Here is a 22,250-nt window from a genome sequence, read left to right as displayed (position 1 = left end):
AATTAACATTTGAACATGTTGGATGATCTGTCTACTGTCACTGTTTGGTGCCGAGGTGTGAATCTGAGGACAGCTCCTGTAATCACAAAGAGAAAAGAACCATTACAAACTCAACTATAAGGTTTATTTCTCAAAACTGAAATAAAGCTGATTCTTCTCTTTCCTCACACTCAGGATCTGAAGTTCTTCTCTTACATTTTTTCAGTTCTACAGTTTAATCCATAGTTATTGATTAATGAGTTTAATGAAGTACAAGCTTTTTAAAAAAAAAAATGGTGTTACTGTGTTAATGTGGCAAGAGACTGAAAACATGCTTATTGCAGCTCCTCCAACCAACGGCCGCGGCAGGCTAAACATGAGGACACAGATGAAGTGCAACAATAAACACATGAAATACACTTCTGTACTTTTTGTACCTTTTATTCCACATGGTACTGTCCACTATACAAGTCAGCACATGGCATCAAACCATTAAACAAATGCACAGACTGCACAAACAAAATAATTGCAACTCACAAAGAATTATATCAATCACTATGCCAAACTACAACATTGGCCTATGGCATAACTTAGTGCATCAAGTCATCAATTAACATCAAGTTGCGCTCAACAAAAGGTTTCCCCTCATCCTCACCACACCTTTCTGCTCATCAACAACAGGGGCGGTGAACAAGTGAGTGCAACCACATTTATCACCTAACGCAACCATGAGTCATGCCCCACACCCATGCACCAATACAGTCAGTGCATTTAAACCAACCCACTTAACCAAAAAAGGAACAACTCATATGGCTCCTACATACCAGCCCCTAATTATTTTAGAGCAATAATTACATCATACTTACCATGTAGGAGACATATTGATAAACACGATCAATCCTTTATCAAACATTCAAGGATACAATTTTAATTCAAAATAAACAAATACACATTAATACAAATAGACATTTGAAAATCTTCATGACTGTTCTGCTTCCTGTAGAAGACACACTTTAGTGATCGCCCTGTCCAAACAACCAGTCTTTGCTTTAATACGAATCTGACGTAAAAGTCCTTTACCGTCAGAAATTGCCTCCACAACCCTTCCAATCACCCAAGAGTTACGAGGCGCAGAATCATCGACCACGATAACCACATCCCCAGGAATGAAGTTTAGTTCAATTTTCTGCTACTTCTGACACTCTTGAAGCTGGGGCAGGTACTCCTTCACTCAGCGCTTCCAGAACAGGTCAGACATGTACTGTAGCCATGTACAATAGCCTCTGCCTCACAAATAATAATAATAATGAATTGCATTTATATAGCGCTTTTCGGGGCCCTCAAGTGCTGTACAATTCCACTATTCATTCAGTCTCACATTCACACACTGGTGGAGGCAAGCTACAGTTGTAGCCACAGCTGCCCTGGTGCAGACTGACCGAAGCGAGGCTGCCATATCGCGCCATCGGCCCCTCTGGCCATCACCAGTAGGCGGTAGGTGAAATGTCTTACCCAAGGACACAACGACCGAGACTGTCCGAGCCCAGGCTCAAACCGGCAACCTTCCGATTACAAGACGAACTCCCAACTCTTTGAGCCACGATCGCCCCAAAGAACGAAGCCTTCTTCGTCCAAATTCTGCACTTTCAAAATGGAATTTAACACCTTCCTGACAGACCTTATGAGACGTTCCCAAACCCCGCCATGATGGGAAAAAGCAGGAGGATTAAAAATCCACTTTATGCCTTTTTGCAGCAGCATCTCATGAATCTGAGCCTGATTCCATCCTTCCACTGCCTCTTTCAACTCATGTTCACCACCCACAGAGTTTGTACCATTATCCGATACCTGACCCCTCCTTGATACAAATCGTCGGAGAGCATTAATAAAGGACTCTGTGCTCAAAGATGACAACACCTCTAAATGCACACCTCTCACTGCCACAAATGTAAAGATAATTCCATACCTCTTTACTTCACACCTTCCACACTTAACCTAAAAAGGTCCGAAACAATCTACTCCAACCTGAGAGAATATAGGTTCACCTGGTGAGATGCGATCATGTGGAAGGTCTGCCATCGTCTGATATCCTGGTGCTATATTATCAACATTTATATCCAGTCATGGCAGCCATGATCACTTTCTAATGTCAGGCCTGATGTTTTGTGCCCTCACCTGTTCTCAGCTGCATTTGAATAAAACACCAATTCCACACATTTAAGCTTAAATTTCAAAACTAACATTTTAACTACTGATTTTATCTATTGTTCTGATTTTTGATTTTATATACTGTTTTGTTTGTTTGTTAATTAGTTTGTTTGTTTGTTTGCTTGTTTTAATCAATTTTAAATCATGCTTTTTATTTGTTTTTGTTTTTAATGTCTCTGTAAAGCACTTTGAATCACCTTGTTGTTGAATTGTGCTATACAAATAAACTTACCTTGCCTATATGCATATTTTTCACAGCCACCTATACAATGGGTTGTTATATGTGGTATCACAAGTAACAAGCACAGCTTATGTCCCACCTAACAACATACAGATTAGTTTTTTGGGGGGGGGTTTTGTAAATGCTGGCTTTATTGGTAATGAGAAAAGCTATAAAACACTGACTTATTTAAAACATTTTCCTAGGAAGTGCATAGATAGTGTTATCATTATTGACTTTCTTTTACTTTTTCCAGGTGGCAACAAGAAAAATTGTTTGTGACAACTGGTTCGGTCTAAGGTTAGTTTTTGGTGTGGTTTAAGCAAAATCTTAGTGTTGATACTACTGTTGGTTTGCTGGTTGGCCACAACTGTGAATCCTGGTAGATGTGTTGTATTAGGAAACTGTATTAGTCCTGATGAGCAATGACTAATTCATTACTGCAGACAAGTCTTAACAAAAAAAGCAGACAGACCAGTATTTCTTCAAATACGTGTACCTGCAGCATGCTGTAGTGTTATAAGAATATTGTTTATACTCCATATGCACAGATTTATATAAATAATGCTACATGGGGAAATAGTAAAGCATTTAGTCGCGGTTTAATGTCTTGCAGTAAAATAGACATGTTGCCCCTGCTGGTGGGGAAAAAACACTTGAATATCTGCAACTTTCAGGGAGGTTTCTCAGCAGACACCAGCGAGCACAGCCCGAAGCTATTTCGCTTGTTTAAAATTCCACTTGGGTGTGCTGTCTGAGAAACGCCTGTGTTTTTACATTGATAGAGAAGTAAAGCAATAGACAAGAGACAAAGCTCTTGAGTTAACACACTTACACTAACCAGACTCCCAGACGCAGGACAAAGTCAATCTTTTTTTCCAATAATGGGGAAACTTTTGATTTCCACCACCTACCTAATGCTGGTAAGTGCTCCTAGTTTGGTTTTATAGCACTCCTACATGATTGATACATGTTTACTTTCTGTCACTTTTGTCATGCCAGGAAGCATTAAAACATTTAAAGGTGACAAGTCAGTTTGAAACTCACTTTCACCTTTAATGCACTCTCTAACCTTGCTTGTTGCTTTTTGAGATTTAGACTACCTGTGCTGTGAAGTAAGATTCACAACCACAGTGGTATAACAAAAAGTTCCAGAAAAAACAAAATTGTCACGGCCGTCATGGCCGGTGTGTTTGTGGAGCGGACCCAAAAGCAAGCATAGGAGAAATAAACTGATGATCAAACAAAGAGTGAGCCTTTATTACGGCTGATAAAAAAAAGAAAAAATAAAACAGAAAAACAAAGCGAGACCAAACAAAAGTGAAACCTAATCTGGGACTGAACTAAACAAACTATGGAGACAATGACACGAGACATAAGATGAAACCTGAACAGGTGAATGAAAAACCTTGAACGTGAAGTACTTTAAACATGACATGAGCATGAACCTGAACTGCTGAAAGCAAACACTCAGTGGCCTGTCATTGTCGTCATAGTTTGTTTAGTTTAGTCCCATTTTAGGTTTCACTTATGTCATTCTTTTCAGCACAACCTCACATGTCTGAATTTACAGTTATGTTTTCATTTTGACATACTGTATTAGCACAACTGATCTAAAGTCAGACAAAAAACAAACTCTGATTAGAAAAAGGTACATTTTTTACTGTAACAACCGCATATACACACTCCAAACACGCTAAATCTCTCACAAACTCTCTCTGTCTCTCTCTCTCTCTCTGTCTCTCTCTCACCATCACTCCTTAAATTCCCCCCTCTTTCTAAACATCCAAATGTCATGTTGCCAGAACATTTTTTGATTGGTCAACATTTTACATTTTTCCACCAACACAGGTGTTCTTTGTTTTGTTTCTTTTTTTTATGCTCATAAGCTGAGAATGCTTGCTAGAGCTGTCCTTAGACATTACAGGTTAGGAAAAGATGCCACGTATATATTGTTTATCATGACTCTGGTTTTACGTGGCCTATCAACACAACTGAAAAACTGTTATATATCATCTTTTTGCTTTGTCATCTTGAAGTAGTCATGTGATTGGTTTACCACAACTACTTTATTTATCCTCAGTCAAACAGCAGCACTCATGCGATAGTGGGGTGTGCTGTCTGAGAAACGCCTGCCTTTTTACATTGATAGAGAAGTGAAGCAATAGACAAGTGACAAAGCTCTTGAGTTAACACACTTACACTAACCAGACTCCCAACACTTTGACGCAGGACAAAGTCAGTCTCTTTTTTTTTTTCTAAGATGGGGAACATTTTGATTTCCTCCACCTACCTAATGCTGGTAAGTGCTTCTAGTTTGGTCATGTAGCACTCCTACATGATTGATACATGTTTACTTTCTGTCACTTTTGTCATGCCAAGAAGTATTAAAACATTTAAACATGACAAGTCAGTTTGAAACTCACTTTCACCTCCAGATCCTGTCCTGTGTGGAGTCGTGCTTTCTGCTGAGATCTCTCTACGTAATTGTACCTGAAATAATTCCACCTGGATACCAAGTAGCAAAAGGTGCCGCTCTGTGTATTTGTGTTATTCCTTCTGTTTGAAAAAGTGTTGTAAGCCGAATGTTTTGTGTTTTATGTCTCTTTTTAACTTTCACTTTCTCGCTTTTCAGTTGAAACCGTCGGCTGTGATGCAAAATCAGTGCAGTTAACTGTGAAGGACCCGAGTTTAACAATAAAAAGTAACGGAGCAGTCGTAGCTTTAACGTCTGTCTCAGTGGGAGAAGGAGGACGGACATTTTCTGTGTCTGCTCGGGACAATAGTGGACTGGAAAGAAAGATGGAAGTTCACCTTGTCCGCAGTACAATGCCGAAAAGACATGTAAGGCAACTGCATATTGTGAGTCGTTTATACAGGTCAGCAGGAACAGTGCATCTTTTTTCTAACATGTCCAAACTTGTTGGAATGTCATAGCGACGAGGCCAAGGCTCCCTGAACCGCTCTAGAAGATGTTTTCGTGTTTTCCCGTCGCAAACGATAGTGGAGAATTATGAAGGGAGCTATCCAAAACTAATTGACAGGGTGAATTGAATGTTTAATTTTTATCATTTATGATCACTGTGGTATACAAATGTTTATTGTCAATACACATCAGATTGTAAAGACTTTATGAATAACAGAATCCTTTTTTTTTTCTTTTCCTTAATATGTATCATTTTATTTGGTTTCTGCTGTAGGTGGGGCCATATTCCTCAGACAGACGTTATTGGTACTTTATTGAAGGAGAGGGAGTCGATACGTATCCAACTGGAGTGTTCAGTATAGACAGAGACACGGGGGATCTGTTCTTGCTCAAAGCGGTGGATCGTGAGGAGTTCCCAGCATATAATGTGAGTGTGAAGATGACGCTGGTTTAGAAGATTTGTAAAGAGTTCCAATAATGTTCCACAGTCATCTTTAAGGAGTGATTTATTAATCATTCAAATAGTTGCAGCGTAATCAATCCTCTACTGAGCATGTTTGTTTATTTATTTTTTCATTCAAACCTGGAACTGGCACAGTTCACATATGGAGTCTTGTTATGTTCCTGACTCTGCTTTCTATATTTGTGTGCATCAAACTAGTCAAACGTTTGTTTGTTTTCCCTCTATAGATTTTGATGATTGTTTTTGACAAGCATACTAATGCGGAGCTAGATGAGAAAATACCCCTGAGAGTGTTTGTAGATGATGTCAATGACAATGCTCCAGAGTTCGTAGGTCCTTTACACTTTACAGTTCCTGAGCACTGTAGTGCAGGTGAGAAAGACAACATACAGTAATAGTTGATTCTGTGGTATTTGACTTTCAGTGCAGTTGCTCTAAATGATTATGGGTTACAATACAGGGACTGTGGTGGGAGTGGTGAGTGCAACTGACAGAGACCAAATTGGCACAGACCATGTGAAGATTAAATATACACTCGTATCTGGATCAGACATGTTTACCATTCATCCAGAAACAGGTGTCATCACAACAACAACCAACACCCTAGACAGAGAGGTGAGCACTGCCTCTGCATCACTGATACCTGTGAACTTTATGTAATTGAAAACTTGCATCATTGAAATCGATGATGCAAGTGCTTTACAACATATTTTTATTATAATACTTTTCTAACATTTCTTTTAAAGTTAAAAGACAACCATGTGGTGACTGTAAAAATCCAGGATATGAATGGTGCACCAAATGGTCTGTTTGCCACATCGACAGCAACAATTGCTCTGAGTGATATTAATGACAATCCACCAACCTTCATGAAATCAACTGTAAGTGTTTGAAAGAAGTGTCAGTTTGTAATTTGGCTGAATAACTGAAATCATATCGATTGATTTTGGCGTCCTTTTTCTACTTATTTCACCAAAATACTTTTTACTGACATAATTAAACAGCAATTAACCCCCTCTGCTTTTTTTCTTGTAGTATAATGTTACTGTGCAAGAAGATGAAAGTGAAAAACTTTTACTTCGAATTCCTGTTCAAGATAAAGATTTGATAAACACATCAAACTGGATGTCAAAGTTTGTTATTACTAAAGGAAACGAAAATGGAAATTTCAGGATAGTTACTGACCCCCAAACAAACGAAGGGCTTTTGTACATCTCAAAGGTGAGACTGGCTTATTATTCAATTCATTATTATCATTTAGTGATGTTGGTGGAAGCATTTTGCATGGATCACATCTAATGCAAAGTCAGCCTATATACAACTGATTTATATTTATAAACTTTAAAATGTCTTTCTTTTTTCCAGCCATTAGATTATGAGAAGACCAACGATGTCCAGCTTCAGATCACTGCACAAAATGTAGCATCACTGAATGGCAGCAGTGCCACGTGGCAGTCCATCCCTGTGAATGTCAATGTTGAAAAAGTGGATGCAGTCAGGGCTGGACTGGGACAAAAGATCAGCCCGGGAATTTTGACCAGAGACCCGCCCACCAGGTATTATAGGAAAAGCAATAGAGCCTGTGAATGAAAACAAACGCTGTTCTGACAGTGATGTACAGTCTTGTTGGTATATATGCAGGATTTCTATACATGTTACATCAGATAAAAACTTTGGTTGTAAGATTCAGACAATTATTTAATAACAGCCAGACATTTTAAATGAAAATAAGAAAGAAACGTATTTCTTTGTGCCCCCCTCTCCCTGTTAATGCCCTACCTGGCTCCCTGGCAAAACTTTGCTAGATCCACCCCTGCACAGTTACCAGCTGTCAGCTACTTAGAAAAGGATCCTGATGTTATTTGTCTCTCAGAAACAGTTCATAACTTCCTTTCAACTCATTCATGTCACCTAAAAGGTAAACCTGTTTCTTCATTACCTGTTCAGCTCTGATGATTCAGTAAGGACATCTCCTGGTTTCATCTTCATGTTTCCCTCTCACCAAACTGATATCATGACCAGCAGCTTTTACAGCTGTTGGCTCCAGCAAATATCAGCTGATACTAGAAATTAATATTAAATGAATTCTAACAACAGCTGATCAAGCTTAAACCTGCTGCTGTTGTTTAGCGTGACATCTGCCGGTTTCCCCGTTCTGGTGCAAATTGGGCGATAAACAAGAGAGACGGGACTTCAAACCATTCAAAATCACAAAGCTAAAAAAAAACAATCAATATACCTACAATATTGATCAGTTTCCCTGCACGCAGTCGATCTAGGGCCGTTTCTTCTATTAAATTCAATTCTTCTTTTAAAACACTAAAAAAGTCCAACGACACACATTAAAAATGGGCCCCTACAATAACAAATGATCCAAACAAAATGGCAAAAGACTCTTACCAACAGTATACCCCATGCCTATTCAACTACGAAGTTAGTTTGGCCAGATTTTTCAAACCGAGGAATTTATCTGGGCCAGATATTTTTTTTTGAAGCCAGTAAGCAGCAGATCATGATCAATTTCAAACCCACACAACTGTATTGAAAAACAAGTATTTTTTTTTATTCCTATTCCCCTGTAAATCTGGTGACCTCTCACAAATGCACACCAAAAGGTCCATTTTTAAAAAAGGGAGCTATAACTAAACTATTTTTTGCACATTTGAAATAATAATAATAATAACAAAAAAACATTTTGATAATTCCCTTTCAAATTAAAATAAATATTTCGCTGACCACTCACTTTTCCTGCCATGGATGGAGCCCCATCCATCACAAGTATACAGACACGCTTCATATCCAGACCATTTTCCTCAAAAAGAGCTTAAATCTTCTCAAACATCATTTCGCCAGCTGTGTGTCCCTCTAACGGTAGCAAGTCGAGCAATTTCCCATCCAAAAAACGGACATATACACACAACTGTGCATTATCAGTTCTGTCAGTGATCCCCTGCTATAGACATTACATCAGTTTTCTTCAGGTCATCTAACAGCATTTCAAACTCGTCTGATGCCAGAACTTCAACTCTACAAATATTTGAACTGTCCTACAGGGGTACGTTTTTAATAGCAGATGTCACACTTACTTTAATTTTTTCATCACTTTTCACCGCATCCACCACGGCCAGCATGCAGTATTTCATTGTTTCAGAATCTGTGAAAGGCCTTTTCTTCTTTGCCAAGAAGCAAACACGAAGGGAAGATGCTGCCGCTCTCTCTTGGGCTGTACAGGACCCTCACCATGGTAGTACAACTCCGGTTGTAAGATTATTCAACTCGGTAAAATGAATAAGTGTCAGTCCAGGCAGGGTTAAACCGACAGTTTTCATTGTCAATTTTGCGCTTTTGGAGTGAGAAAGACATGCTGTTGTCGCATCATATATTACGATGATTGTTTAATATGTTTACATCACGGTGCATTGTGGGTTAAATATTGCTAGGCTACTAGGAGTGTTGCATTCACAGTCTACACTACGCTGTAGGAATTTTAAATTTTTTTTTAAATTAACTAATTTTTTGCGTTTTCTCTGTGTTTCTGCCAGGACCACAGGCAGGGCCACTCGCAGGTTGCTTCTGGGCCGCCATTTGAATAGGCTTGGTATACCCACTCACACCCAAGCGAATTAATCGCCTCTGGTTTTTTTCCACAGAAGAGCACTGACTTCACCGCACACACCCACTACCTTTTCACAGCTCTTCAGCCAATCACCTGGCAGAGAGCAACAAACTGCCAGGTGACACTTGTTACATATAGATTCAGGGTAAGATGGGGTGTGGTTGCTTTTTGGACACTTGGAAAAATGACTGATTCACCTTTTCCTGCAGGTCTGTGTCCTTCGGACTACTGGGAATTATGACTATACTGTGTCCTGTGGTCCTCCTCCTACTGCTTTGTGAGTCTCCCACTGTGATTAAGTTGTAAGGGTTAGATGGGGGTTCTCTTGTAGTTTGCTCATTGCATATTAGGAAGTGAACAATGCTGCATACAATAGTGTAGGTATACCACACATAAAAGCACTCTGTGAGCTCTGATTTTGAATATGCCTGCTTTTTGTTGCAGTCCTAGTCCTTGCATTTTTCTGTCTAAAAAAGAGAGAGAAATTGCAGCTTTATGACTCTGGAGACACTGGAGGAATCCCACTCAAATCTAACACGGAGGCCCCAGAGGACAGCATGGTAAGGATAGCAATGTGTAACCAATGTCTCCGTTTCCAGGTCTTCTAAAAAAAAAAAACACACACACACACACACATTTACTTTGTTTTACAAGAAAAATCTTCTTGAAAAATGGGTTTAAAAACATAAACAACTATGGGATACTGTTTGTTCATGATTTGGACAGGGGGAACAAATTATGGAATTATATATGTGTAAAGTGTAGAAGTAAATTTAAATCTACTTTGATATACAAAGAGGTGTTTACAAAGGTTATAAAACTAGTTATGTATTTGGTGGTTACGTGTTTTGATATTTACATGTTTACATGTTTGAATGTTTAGACTGATGCTAAACTTCTTCAAGCGGTTGAGGAGCTCACGCTTACTGTAACCGGCCTGAAACATGAAATACAGCAGTTACGGGAGAAACAGAGTTACCTTGCCCAACGTTTGGACTCCAGTCGTGATAGATCCTCCTCTTCCAATGTTCAGTACAGCACCAGCAGTGCGTCCCCGTCGCCTTATCATGCCAGACAACATTCCAGAGACTATTGCTCGCCTGAGAGGCGTTATCATCGTGATCCAGAGTCTCACCGTGAACGTCCTTCTTCCCCTGTTCCCCAGAGGTTCAATGAGTGGGACAAATGTGAGAAACCCGATCAACGCACATACCCTTCCCAACAGCCCCCCCAGTATTCCAGGTACAATTACCCTGACAATAACAGATACCGACGCAGTCCCAGTCCTGCTCCACGTAGAGCTAGAGATGCTGCGTCCTACAGTAGGACCGGTGTTCGTTTCCAGTCCCCGGAAAGGCCTGCACATTTCACGTCCGGCCCACAGGGAAACTTTCATTAGCTGCTGTTGAGGGGCAAACATCAGCTACAGTATCAGGGCCCCAAAACCACATCCCCCAGTTCCCCTCAGAATCTGATGGCTCAGTCTCCTCTAACGTCTTGGCTATTGTCGAGGGCATTGAAGTGTGTGCTCTAATTGACTCTGGTTCCTTTGTCTCCCTTGTGAGTGAAGATTTTCGAAACGCTCATCCAGCTTTGAAAAAACAGCCTATGGTAGCATCCTCTGTGCCAGCTCGTTCGGTCAATGGAGAACGTCTGGAAATCTTAGGCAAGTTAACCGTTGGTATTAGGCTTGGGACTCAGGTATGGCAGCAGGACTTTGAAGTCCTCAGAGGTGCTTACCAGCCAGTCATTCTAGGTTGGGATTTTCTGCAGAGGCACCATGCTCTTCTCGACCTCAAAAACAAAGTGCTGCAACTGTGGGACATGAAAATTCCCCTGTTGCCCAAAGGACATGAGGTGGCTGCCTGCTGTAATGTTTCCGTGTTAGCACCAACCAAAATTCCAGCTATGAGCGAAACTCTGATCACAGCCTGTGTGTCAGCAGCCACACCGGCTTCTCCTGTTCCAACAGACTACTGTGGTTTCTTGGTCCCTAATCCAACATGTGACATTGTTGTGGCTCACACTCTCAGTGAAGTTCAGAATGGTACTACAGTGGTTCGAATGCTTAATCCCTCCAGTGATGAAATTGAACTGTACCCTGGACAGCATCTTGGTGAGTTTCATTCAGGCTCATCTGTTGATATCATTCCACTGGAGCAGACATGTTGTGCTACTTCACCTGTGTATGATTCGACTCTGCCGGTAGAAATAGATGAAACAAACTTGTCACACTCCCAGGTTCAGTCCCTGAAATCACTTCTCCAGAAGTATTCAGGAATCTTCAGTAAGCACTCAGAGGACAGAGGTCACACAGGCATAATTAAGCATCATATTCACACAGGTGATGCTACACCGATTAAACAAAGAGCCTATAGAGTGACACCTGAACAGAGAGCTGAAATACAGACTCAAGTTGACAACCTTTTAAAGGCAGGTGTCATCGAAGAAAGCTACAGCCCATGGGCCGCCCCAGTGGTTCTGGTGCGAAAGAAAAATGGTACGTGGCGTTTCTGTCTCGACTATAGGAAACTCAATGCAGTGACAATCAAAGACTCTCATCCTCTTCCAAGGGTTGATGATGCACTGGATGCGCTGTCAGGTTCTGCCTGGTTCTCCACAATGGACCTTCAACATGGCTATTGGCAGGTTGAACTGGAAGAGAAGGATCGTGAGAAAACTGCTTTCACAACCGGCAGTGGACTTTACCACTTCACTGTTATGCCCATGGGACTCACAAACGCTCCAGCCACATGTCAGCGGTTAATGGAGATGGTACTTCGTGGCCTTCCCTGGAAAACCTGCTTAGGATGATGTCCTCATTTACAGCCGCTCTTTCGCAGAACATCTCCAGCATCTGGAAGAAATTTTCGGCAGATTCCGGGCAAGTGGCTTGAAGCTAAACCCCTCAAAATGCTGTTTTGCCAAAGATCAGGTACAATTTTTGGGCCACATTGTATCAAAACATGGCATCCAGCCTGACCCCAGAAATGTGAACAGTGTGCAAGCCTGGCCTATTCCACAAACAGCGACAGAAGTAAGATCATTCCTTGGACTTTGTTCATATTATCGCAAGTTTATTCAAAACTTTGCGCACCACAGAGTCCCCCTACATGCTCTCACTGAGAAGCATGCACCTTTTCAATGGACTTCTCAGTGCCAGGATGCATTCATGTATCTGAAACATGCCCTCTCAAACCCTCCAGTGGTTTCATTCCCTGACTTCACATTGCCATTTTCTCTGTATACTGATGCTTCTAGCACAGCTACTGGCAGTGTACTAGCTCAAAAACAGGGACAGCAAGAGAAAGTCATTGCCTATGCTAGCCATGCGCTTACAAAGGCAGAAAGAAAGTGGTCGACTTATGATCGAGAACTCTGGGCCATTGTTTGGGCAGTTAGACATTTTCGGCACTACCTCTATAAGCAGCCATTTGTTATTGTCACGGATCACAAGCCCCTCCTGGGTCTTCGGAAAATACCCATTGACAGTGATAGAACTGGTCGCCGTGCTCGCTGGGCTCTTGAACTTGATCCTTTTGAGTGGACTGTGATTCATAAAGATGGCCACCGCCACCTCAATGCGGACGCACTGTCACGTCGCCCTGTCACTGGTGAAACCGTAGAGCAGGACACAGTCTGCACTGCTTCTGCTACCTTGAAACCTGAAGAGAGGTGCGTGGGTCCTGCAGGCCCGCCCAACCATAGTCCCTGCAGTACTGACCAAAAACACATTCCATGCAATGACCTTCCTGATCCACGACTGCAGTGTGCAGCGCTATCTGTTTCATCCACATTTGTGCTTGAGCTGCCTGAAGATGATCTCAAAAGTGAACAACAAAAAGATCCTGTACTGTCAGAAGTCATTGGCTGGAAAGCTAAGGGTCAGAAACCACCCTACTGGCGTATGAAAAAATGCCCACCTCAGGAAAAAGTGCTATGGCACGAGTACTCTAGACTTACCTTTCACAATGGCTTACTCTGTCGTAAAGCTTTCAACCCGTCCCAAAAGTCAGTGTTGCATCAGTTGGTTGTTCCTGAATCTTTAAAAGACACTGTCCTACAGCTGCTGCATGGCAACCCAGTGTCCGGTCACCTATCAGCAGATAAGGTCCTGAAACGTGCTCAGCAGCTATATTACTGGCCATTCATGTCACGTGACATCAGAATATGGTGCACACAATGCACCCCATGTGATGCCAGACGGAATCCCACACCTCATCACAGAGCTCCAATGAAAACAATTGTTGCTGCGGAGCCATTTCAAAAGGTGGCAGCTGACATACTTGAACTCCCCATTACGAGTCGTGGCAACAGGTACGTGCTCGTTGTTCAAGACTATTTCTCGAAATATGTCAATCTCTATGCTATCGCAGACCAACGTGCCACAAAAGTTGCAAAATGCCTGTTTGACAACTTCATCTGTCAGCACGGCGTCCCTGAAATGCTACACACAGACCAAGGACGTCAGTTTGAATCTGACCTGGTGAAACATCTGTGTCAGCTGCTAGGCATCCAGAAGACACGGACCAGCCCATATCACCCTCAATGCGATGGGATGGTCGAGAGGTTCAATCGAACACTTATTGACCAGTTAGCTAAGTTACTCCTTCAGCAGCCTGGCGAATGGGATGACTGCCTCAATCAAGTTGCTTTGGCTTACAACACCAGTCCTCACTCTACCACGGGATTTACGCCATTTTTTCTCACACATGGACATGAGGCACGGATGCCTGCTAATATGCTGTTGCCTACCAACATGTCAGCATCATCTACTTCTGTTTCTCCTGCTGACTACGTCACCCAGTTGACTCAGAGACTTCAGTCTGCCTTCAGCACTGCTGCATGGAACAGAGATTGTGCCCACAACCAGCAGAAACAATTGTACGATAGGGGCATCAAACACACTCCTTATGTTCCGGGTGACTTGGTGTGGTTAAATGACCCCACTACAGCAAAGCAGAAACTGGCTCCACATTGGAAGGGCCCCTTTGAGATATTGGAGTGCCTTGGAACAGATGGAGAAAACCCTGGTGTCACGTACAGGATTCGCTACCTCCTGGACCAATCAGACAAGACTCAAATCGTTCACTACAATCGTCTCAGGCCGTACAAAGCACCTGTTCCTAAAGGTGGAACCAACTCACCTGCTGGTGACATACCTGTACAGCCCCAGATTCCACAGTTGACTGCATTATCAGGTGCGTTGCCCTTCACAGCTTCAAAATCTGCAGCTGAAGGGAGCTGGAATGTTCAGTGCCGCAGCCCTGCAACCTCATCAGACCCTCAGGTTTGTCAGCCACCACCTCTAAACCAGTCAAGACCCCATTCCCACTCTCCTTTGTCCCCTTCTCCTCGGTCTGAGACTGTAACGACTTCCCCCTCTGGCCATGTGGTGATACACCAATCAGACATTGTCCCTTCAACTCCTCATCGTGTATCTGGTGTTTCACGGCGATGTGTGAGACGTCAAGTTGTGCCTCCCAGATACCTCAAGGACTATGTTTTGAACTGAACTTGATTTTGGTTTTGCTGTTGTTTTATTGTTGTCCCCTTTGCTCGCAGCATGTTGGGGTTTTTTTTTCTTCCTTTTCTGTAGGGAAACGGGGACGTTTCTTATGTGAGGGGGGGAGGAAAATGTAAAGTGTAGAAGTAAATTTAAATCTACTTTGATATACAAAGAGGTGTTTACAAAGGTTATAAAACTAGTTATGTATTTGGTGGTTACGTGTTTTGATATTTACATGTTTACATGTTTGAATGTTTAGACATGCATGTTCAAACCAGTAATAAGTATGTGTTATATCTACCTGGTTGTTTTCCCTGTTTTGATCTGAGTATAAGATTTCCTGGCTTCTGAGAGGCCAGTGAAGTACTCATGAGGGCGGCACACAGGAAGTGTGGGTTATTGTTGCAGTGTGCTAAAAAGTAAAGAGGCTGCTAAAAAGTTATCCGTCTCCGTCTTGCTGTACCTAATTATTCAGAGAGATTCCCAACCATCTAGTGAACCCTCACGTTACATATGTATATCTATTATCCCTTTAAAGCCGGTCGGAGCGGACACGCTCCATTTTGCGTAACTATTTTTAAATCCCAGTAGCGCTGCAACCACGTAAGCTAGCGCAATAATTTTTTTTGCATATGAAAGCGGAGGAGTTGTACTTACATCTTATGCCATCAGCTTGTCCTCGGTCACAGTTTCCTTCCACATATAGCTTTGCAAAAACTGCATAAAAAGCACTTGCAGCAACAAAAACATAATATTCCAGAAACACGCTTTGCCGATCCGATCAGCTGTTCATAACACTTCCTACGTCCATCAGCGTGAACTATCACATGTCCGGCATGACCTGTCCGAAACCGGAAGTGACGCCATTTTGCGGAAATGTAGTTTTTTACCATCGTGGCCTCATGAGACTATACTTGTGTTTTTAAAAGTTATCTTTGACTTTATGACTTTCTGTGTCGTTTCTGGGATGCTTAGGACTCATATTGCACTGCTGGAAATATTTTTATTTTGATGCATATGCTGTTATTTTGCAAATTTGCACTATAATATATTTTTTTGTTTTTCCTGCAGTATATGAAAATTGGTGTATCTCAAAAATAAAACTATGAAGACACTTAAAATAATTTTCCTTTGGTGGGAAACTACAGTGGGGCAAAAGAGCCACCGATTGTGCAAGTTCCCCCACTTAAAATGATGACAGAGGTCAGTAATTTGCACCAGAGGTACACTTCAACTGTGAGAGACAGAATGTGAAAAACAAATCCATGAATTCACATGGTAGGATTTGTAAAGAATTTATTGGTAAATTAGGGTGGAAAATAAGTATTTGGTCACCTCAAACAAGGAAAATCTCTGGCTCTCACAGACCTGTAACGTCTTCTGTAAGACGCTTTTCTGTCCCCCACTCGTTACCTGTATGAATGGCACCTGTTTGAACTCATCATCTGTATAAAAGACACCTGTCCACAGCCTCAAACAGTCAGACTCCAAACTCCGCCATGGCCAAGACCAAAGAGCTTTCGAAGGACACCAGGAAAAGTATTGTAGACCTGCACCAGACTGGGAAGAGTGAATCTACAATAGGCAAGCAGCTTGATGTGAAAAAATCAACTGTGGGAGCAATCATCAGAAAATGGAAGACATACAAGACCACTGATAATCTCCCACGATCTGGGGCTCCATGCAAGATCTCATGCCGTGGGGTCAAAATGATCATGAGAACGGTGAGCAAAGATCCCAGAACCACACGGGGGGACCTGGTGAATGACCTGCAGAGAGCTGGGACCAAAGTAACAAAGGTCACCATCAGTAACACACTACAACGGCAGGGAATCAAATCCCACAGTGCCAGACGTGTTCCGCTGCTGAAGCCAGTGCATGTCCAGGCCCGTCTGAAGTTTGCCAGAGAGCACATGGATGATACAGCAGAGGATTGGGAGAATGTCATGTGGTCAGATGAAACCAAAGTAGAACTTTTTGGTATAAACTTAACTCGTCGTGTTTGGAGGACGAAGAATACTGAGTTGCATCCCAAGAACACCATACCTACTGTGAAGCATGGGGGTGGAAACATCATGCTATGGGGCTGTTTTTCTGCCAAGGGGACAGGACGACTGATCCGTGTTAAGGACAGAATGAATGGGGCCATGTATCGTGAGATTTTGAGCCAAAACCTCCTTCCATCAGTGAGAACTTTGAAGATGAAACGAGGCTGGGTCTTCCAACATGACAATGATCCAAAACACACCGCCCGGGCAACAAAGGAGTGGCTCCGTAAGAAGCATTTGAAAGTCCTGGAGTGGCCTAGCCAGTCTCCAGACCTCAACCCCATAGAAAATCTGTGGCGGGAGTTGAAAGTCCGTGTTGCTCGGCGACAGCCCCAAAACATCACTGCTCTCGAGAAGATCTGCATGGAGGAATGGGCCAAAATACCAGCTACTGTGTGTGCAAACCTGGTAAAGACCTATAGTAAACGTTTGACCTCTGTTATTGCCAACAAAGGTTATGTTACAAAGTATTGAGTTGTATTTTTGTTATTGACCAAATACTTATTTTCCACCCTGATTTACGAATAAATTCTTTACAAATCCTACCACTGCAACTCCCCCTGACTTCTGCTCCGCGGCTGCTGGGCGAGCCCTCATCTGGGACTCTCCTCAGCTCTTACTGGAACAGTGGCGCGGCTGCCCCTTTGTTGGTCTTCCATGGTCTCTTGTGTTCTGGGGGCCTCTGGATGTCTGGAGTTTTGATCTCCTCCATACCCGCTTCACACCCTGGAGGACGGGGCTGTGGCCCCCCCACACTCCCTAGCAGATCATTACATGGAGAAACCTTTGGAATGCAAGCATGCTGATCCACACAGGTATGCACACATGGGTATTCACAGACGCGGACTAAAGCTTTCTTGGCTGCTGCCTCAAAGCACACTGTGCGCTGTCTATCTTGCGTGCTGCACAATATCGTTTATTATTTAGTAAATATTGATATCTATGACTAGCTAGTTTATTGTGATGGTGCTTTGTTTTCTCTATTATTATGTTGCTCTTTGTTGTTTGCTGTCTCCTCTGTTTGTTTTTTTTGTTTGTTTTTTTTTTTTTCTCCATACAGGTGACCCAGGAGTTCTTTTTTTTTTTCTCTCTCTCTTCCCCCCCTTCTCACCGTCTCTTCTCCCCTTTGGTTTTCTTTCTTTCTCTCCCCCTCTTTCTCTCATTCATTCCCCCTGTCCTATTTATTATAAAAAAAATAAATAAATAAAAAAATAAAAAAAAAATCCTACCATGTGAATTCATGGATTTTTTTTTCACATTCTGTCTCTCACAGTTGAAGTGTACCCCTGGTGCAAATTACTGACCTCTGTCATCATTTTAGGTGGGGGAACTTGCATAATCGGTGGCTGACTAAATACTTTTTTGCCCCACTGTAGTTTGTACAACTTTTTTGTATTTACAGTTTTGAGGGATAAGCCTCTTAAATTTCTCTAACTACAAATATATGTTAAAAAAACAAAAACGATTTTAAATTTTTTTGTAGTTTATTGCACTTTTTTGCAATTTATGTATGTACTATGCACTTAATGCAGACATATTATTAAAATCTGGGCTATAATGGTTGTATTGATGTATAGCAACTTGAAATGCTCCAAAGAATGGCTCCACAGCATGTAAAAATATAAAGTAAGCTCTGGCGGACTTGGTTCTATGGTAGGTGTTAAAGGGTTAAATATATCATTAGATATCTTTTTCCATGTGGCTTATTATATCTCCAAAAGTATTACAAATTATCTCCAAAATTTCAGGAGTACTTACGTTTAGTTGCATTTCATTTATATAATTTTTTTAAGGGATCTTATATCTGTTTTCACTCTTGTATGCTTTTCATACAAGTTTCACACAAGACAGATACAAACTTTATAAGACGCCCCATCAATAACCTGTCAGTTATGCTAGCAGTGTCCAAGCATTCTTTTTTTTTTTTTCATACCACGCATCCCTGCAGTGGCTCTTGGGAACCTCTGTTCTTTATAATTGGGAATCAAATGGCCACTATCTCCATTATGCAATGTTGTTTATTATTACAAACATATTATTTGTTTGTTTTTGATACATCCAACAAAAATGTCTTGTGGCAGACCTTTGCAAAAAAAATTCAAAAATAAAATAGCAGAAGTTTCTTTTTCTGCAGTAAAATAAATATCTGTGAATGTCTGTAAAAGATATTATTTCTCTAACTTGTTGGTCATCTGTTTGCTCGATGTGTAATATATATATATATATATATATATTAGGGGTGCAACGATATTCGTATCGATATTGAACCGTTCGATACAGTGCTTTCGGTTCGGTACGCATATGTATCGAACAATACAAAATTTTTAATTTATTTTATCAACTTTCCTTCTGACGATGCTGTCTGTGTTGAGCGCTCAGTGGATCTGCGCTCGACAGTGCAGCCTAGGCGGAGTAGTCGAACGCAGATTCACTGAGTGCAGGGCAAGCTAGCAGACAGAAGTTAAGCTCTCCTTACAACATGGACCCCCCCCACCCTCATTCAGATCTGGTGTTTGGAACTATTTTGGTCTTCATGTGACATATGACCCTGAAGGTAAGCGCGTCATGGACTAAAGGAAAACAGTATGTTGGATGTGCCACGCAATGCTCAATTACATGGGTGGGAGCTAGTGTGTTAGCGCAGTTAGCTCGTTAACGTGTTGACGCCGTCCAGCCCCACGCACGGGCGATCCGCGGTAGCTCGTTAACGGAGATTTGCCGTGTTGTGGCGTTAACGTCATTTCAGATTAACGCTGACAGCACTAGTGGGAACACAACGAATATGACTGCACATTTACTCCGACATCATCCTTTTTTTTTTTTTTTTTTTTTTTTTGGGCCTGTCCCGTTTGGCTCTTTTGCCATCAGAATTGTTGTCTAAAGGCAAAGAAAGATGCCCAACGGATTTACTTTACCAAACTGACCATCCCAGCCTTACCGTAATGGTCCATTTGATTCACCTTTTATTGTTTATTTTATTTTCACTTACTGAATACGGGACAGACTTGACTGGGGGAAAGAAGGGGAGAAAGAAAGAGGGGAAGAGAAACAGCTGAGAAGAGACATCATCCTAGTGCAAAGACAAGTGGAAGCAAACAAAAACAACAAACACGCATGCTACAAACTTTACCCGAGTCATTTAGACAGCTGTTAGCACATGATTTTCCTTATGGGGACCTGATATGTTTAAAATGCTGCGTATAGTATAGCTTTTATTTTGTTACAGAGCCATTTCTCTGTAACAAACTCTCTTTTCCAAAGATGAATGTTTTCTCGATGAGATAGATTTATTTTTTTATTACTTTGTTGTTTCATCAACATTAAATATAAAAACTGTACTTTTGAGTTAAAATATATATTTATAATTTTAATAAATGACAAATTAAAAAGGCATGAACATTTTTTTTTATCAAAAAAATATCGAACCGTGACACCAAAGTATCGAACCGAACCGTGAATTTTGTGTATCGTTGCACCCCTAATATATATGTGACCTTCAGTCATGTCCTCAGCAGCTTTGAAAGTGTTGTATGCTTCCTCCTATTATCCAGGCTTGGGAGTAATAACAGGTAATAATAACAAACTACCTGTGTCTTCCAAATGGGAACAGAAGAGGATGGGCAGCATTCAGGGGACGTGGCTCTGTAGCTGACTCAGAGGTCACGGTCTGAACGCTTGGCTTGTTACTGGGGTAACAATGTAAAAACAGAACAATCAAGTGGTGCAGGTGTGTATCTGCTATTCTTTGTTGCTTTATTTTGTTGTTGTTGATGTTGTTGTGTTTTTTATTTTTAAGCAAAAGTGGTTTGCACTAAAAACTATGAAGATGCAATATTTTGGAGCTTTGTACATCAGCAATCAATTCTCTAAAAAAATTATATCTTTATTTTTGGAGGGTAAATTTAAATTAAAACAAATACATAATGAAACAAAATAACAATTACCTAATATTTCAAAATATGTAATGTAAAATTACACCTTCATAATAATCTATTTTAAGCACAGTTGATTTACTTCTGCAGAATTTCCTAAAGGCACAGAAATTGTGTGTAACCATGTTTTACTTCAACTCGGAGACTGTGAGACGGGTGCAGTTTGAACTCACTGTAAGTCAGGTTGTTGAAACATTTCCAACAGTAGTCGTGTTACAATCTGCACGAGGGCAGAACTGGAGCACTAACGTGTTACTGCCTGAAACTAAATACAACTGGCTGCACAGGAAAAAACCCAGTCAAAAGACAGTGTATACCCTATATGTATTTTGCATTGTTAAGTTGTTATTTGACATTAGCATTAAGGGGTTGTGTTTAATTTTTGCTGCTGTAGCAGTTATTTGTGGTTTGTTTTTAACATTTAAAGGAACGTGATTATAAAACAGCATAATCAACAAACATACAATAAGCAGACATGCACCCATACAACTTGTACTTTTAGTCTTTACTGTTTATTTGTTTAAGTTTTTGTCCAATATCTTTTAATTTGTAATTAAAAAAACAAAACAAATGTCCTTGTGATTTTTCTGGTTGTACTGTATATAAAGGTCAGATCCAAAATGGTTGTTTATTGTGTTCAGGTTTTATGTGCACTCTAGTGTTTCACAGGGTGGAGCCCACATACACATAATACACTATGTGCAGTGTTCCAGCATCTCAACTCCTTGGCTTATAATTACTTCAGTCCTCTGCAGATCTAATTGGTGCACTGATGTTATTACTGACAAACAGCCCTGACCCACTGAGGTATAGACCCCACTGGACTTCTGAAGGTGTGCTGAGATCTGAGGAATTTAAAGGCCAAGTCAACATCTCAAATTTGTTAGCCTCCTCCTCACATGAACTGCAATACACCATGCATTTTGACACCTTTCTTTCAGAACCTTTTTGGGGTTGTTTGAGCCACAGTCAATTTTCTGTTCGATGGAACCACACAGACCACCCTTCACTCCCTGCGTGCATTAGTCGTTGGTTCACCACTGTTCCTTACTCTAGTTCATGTCACAATGAAGGTCAGTAATTATTATCACAGACTCATTAGACCAAGACATGTATTTCCCGTCTTTTGTTCTTAGTGAAACTTGTGTGGTCTTCTGGTTATTTGAGTCCCTTTTGCATTCTGGCAATTCTCCTCTGTCGTCTGACATCAACAAGGCATGTTCACGCTAACTGGATATTTTCTTTTTTCCAGACCATTCACTCTTACACATGTAAGATGAAAAGTTAGATGAAGGTATGGAACGCCAGGACTGCCATAATGAATTAATTAAATACACCATTAAATAATT

The 22,250-nt window shown here is 41.2% G+C and overlaps 1 protein-coding gene across 2 annotated transcripts; it reads left to right on the top strand.

Moving 5' to 3' along the window:
* Positions 1-3,185: 3,185 nt before the first annotated feature.
* Positions 3,186-21,472, top strand: LOC309693464 (desmocollin 2-like protein). 2 transcript variants are annotated; one of them, XM_082512684.1, is made up of 16 exons: positions 3,186-3,330; positions 4,846-4,936; positions 5,043-5,251; positions 5,345-5,452; positions 5,608-5,760; positions 6,024-6,168; positions 6,257-6,411; positions 6,543-6,677; positions 6,832-7,017; positions 7,162-7,352; positions 9,447-9,530; positions 9,622-9,689; positions 9,857-9,972; positions 10,296-10,783; positions 18,601-18,622; positions 20,521-21,472. In XM_082512684.1, exons 1-16 carry the CDS (start codon positions 3,292-3,294, stop codon positions 20,530-20,532), a joined length of 2,202 nt encoding a protein of 733 aa, XP_082368810.1. In that variant the 5' UTR covers positions 3,186-3,291; the 3' UTR covers positions 20,533-21,472. The 2 variants fall into 2 exon arrangements, with proteins under 2 accessions (XP_082368810.1, XP_082368811.1); XM_082512685.1 differs by lacking the exons at positions 10,296-10,783; positions 18,601-18,622 and having other exon boundaries at positions 3,191-3,330.
* The last annotated feature ends 778 nt before the right edge of the window (positions 21,473-22,250 follow it).

This window comes from Aulonocara stuartgranti, assembly GCF_965226115.1.
Source record: "Aulonocara stuartgranti genome assembly, chromosome: 3".
Lineage (NCBI taxonomy): Eukaryota > Metazoa > Chordata > Actinopteri > Cichliformes > Cichlidae > Aulonocara > Aulonocara stuartgranti.
This window is presented reverse-complemented; position numbering and strand designations above follow the sequence as displayed.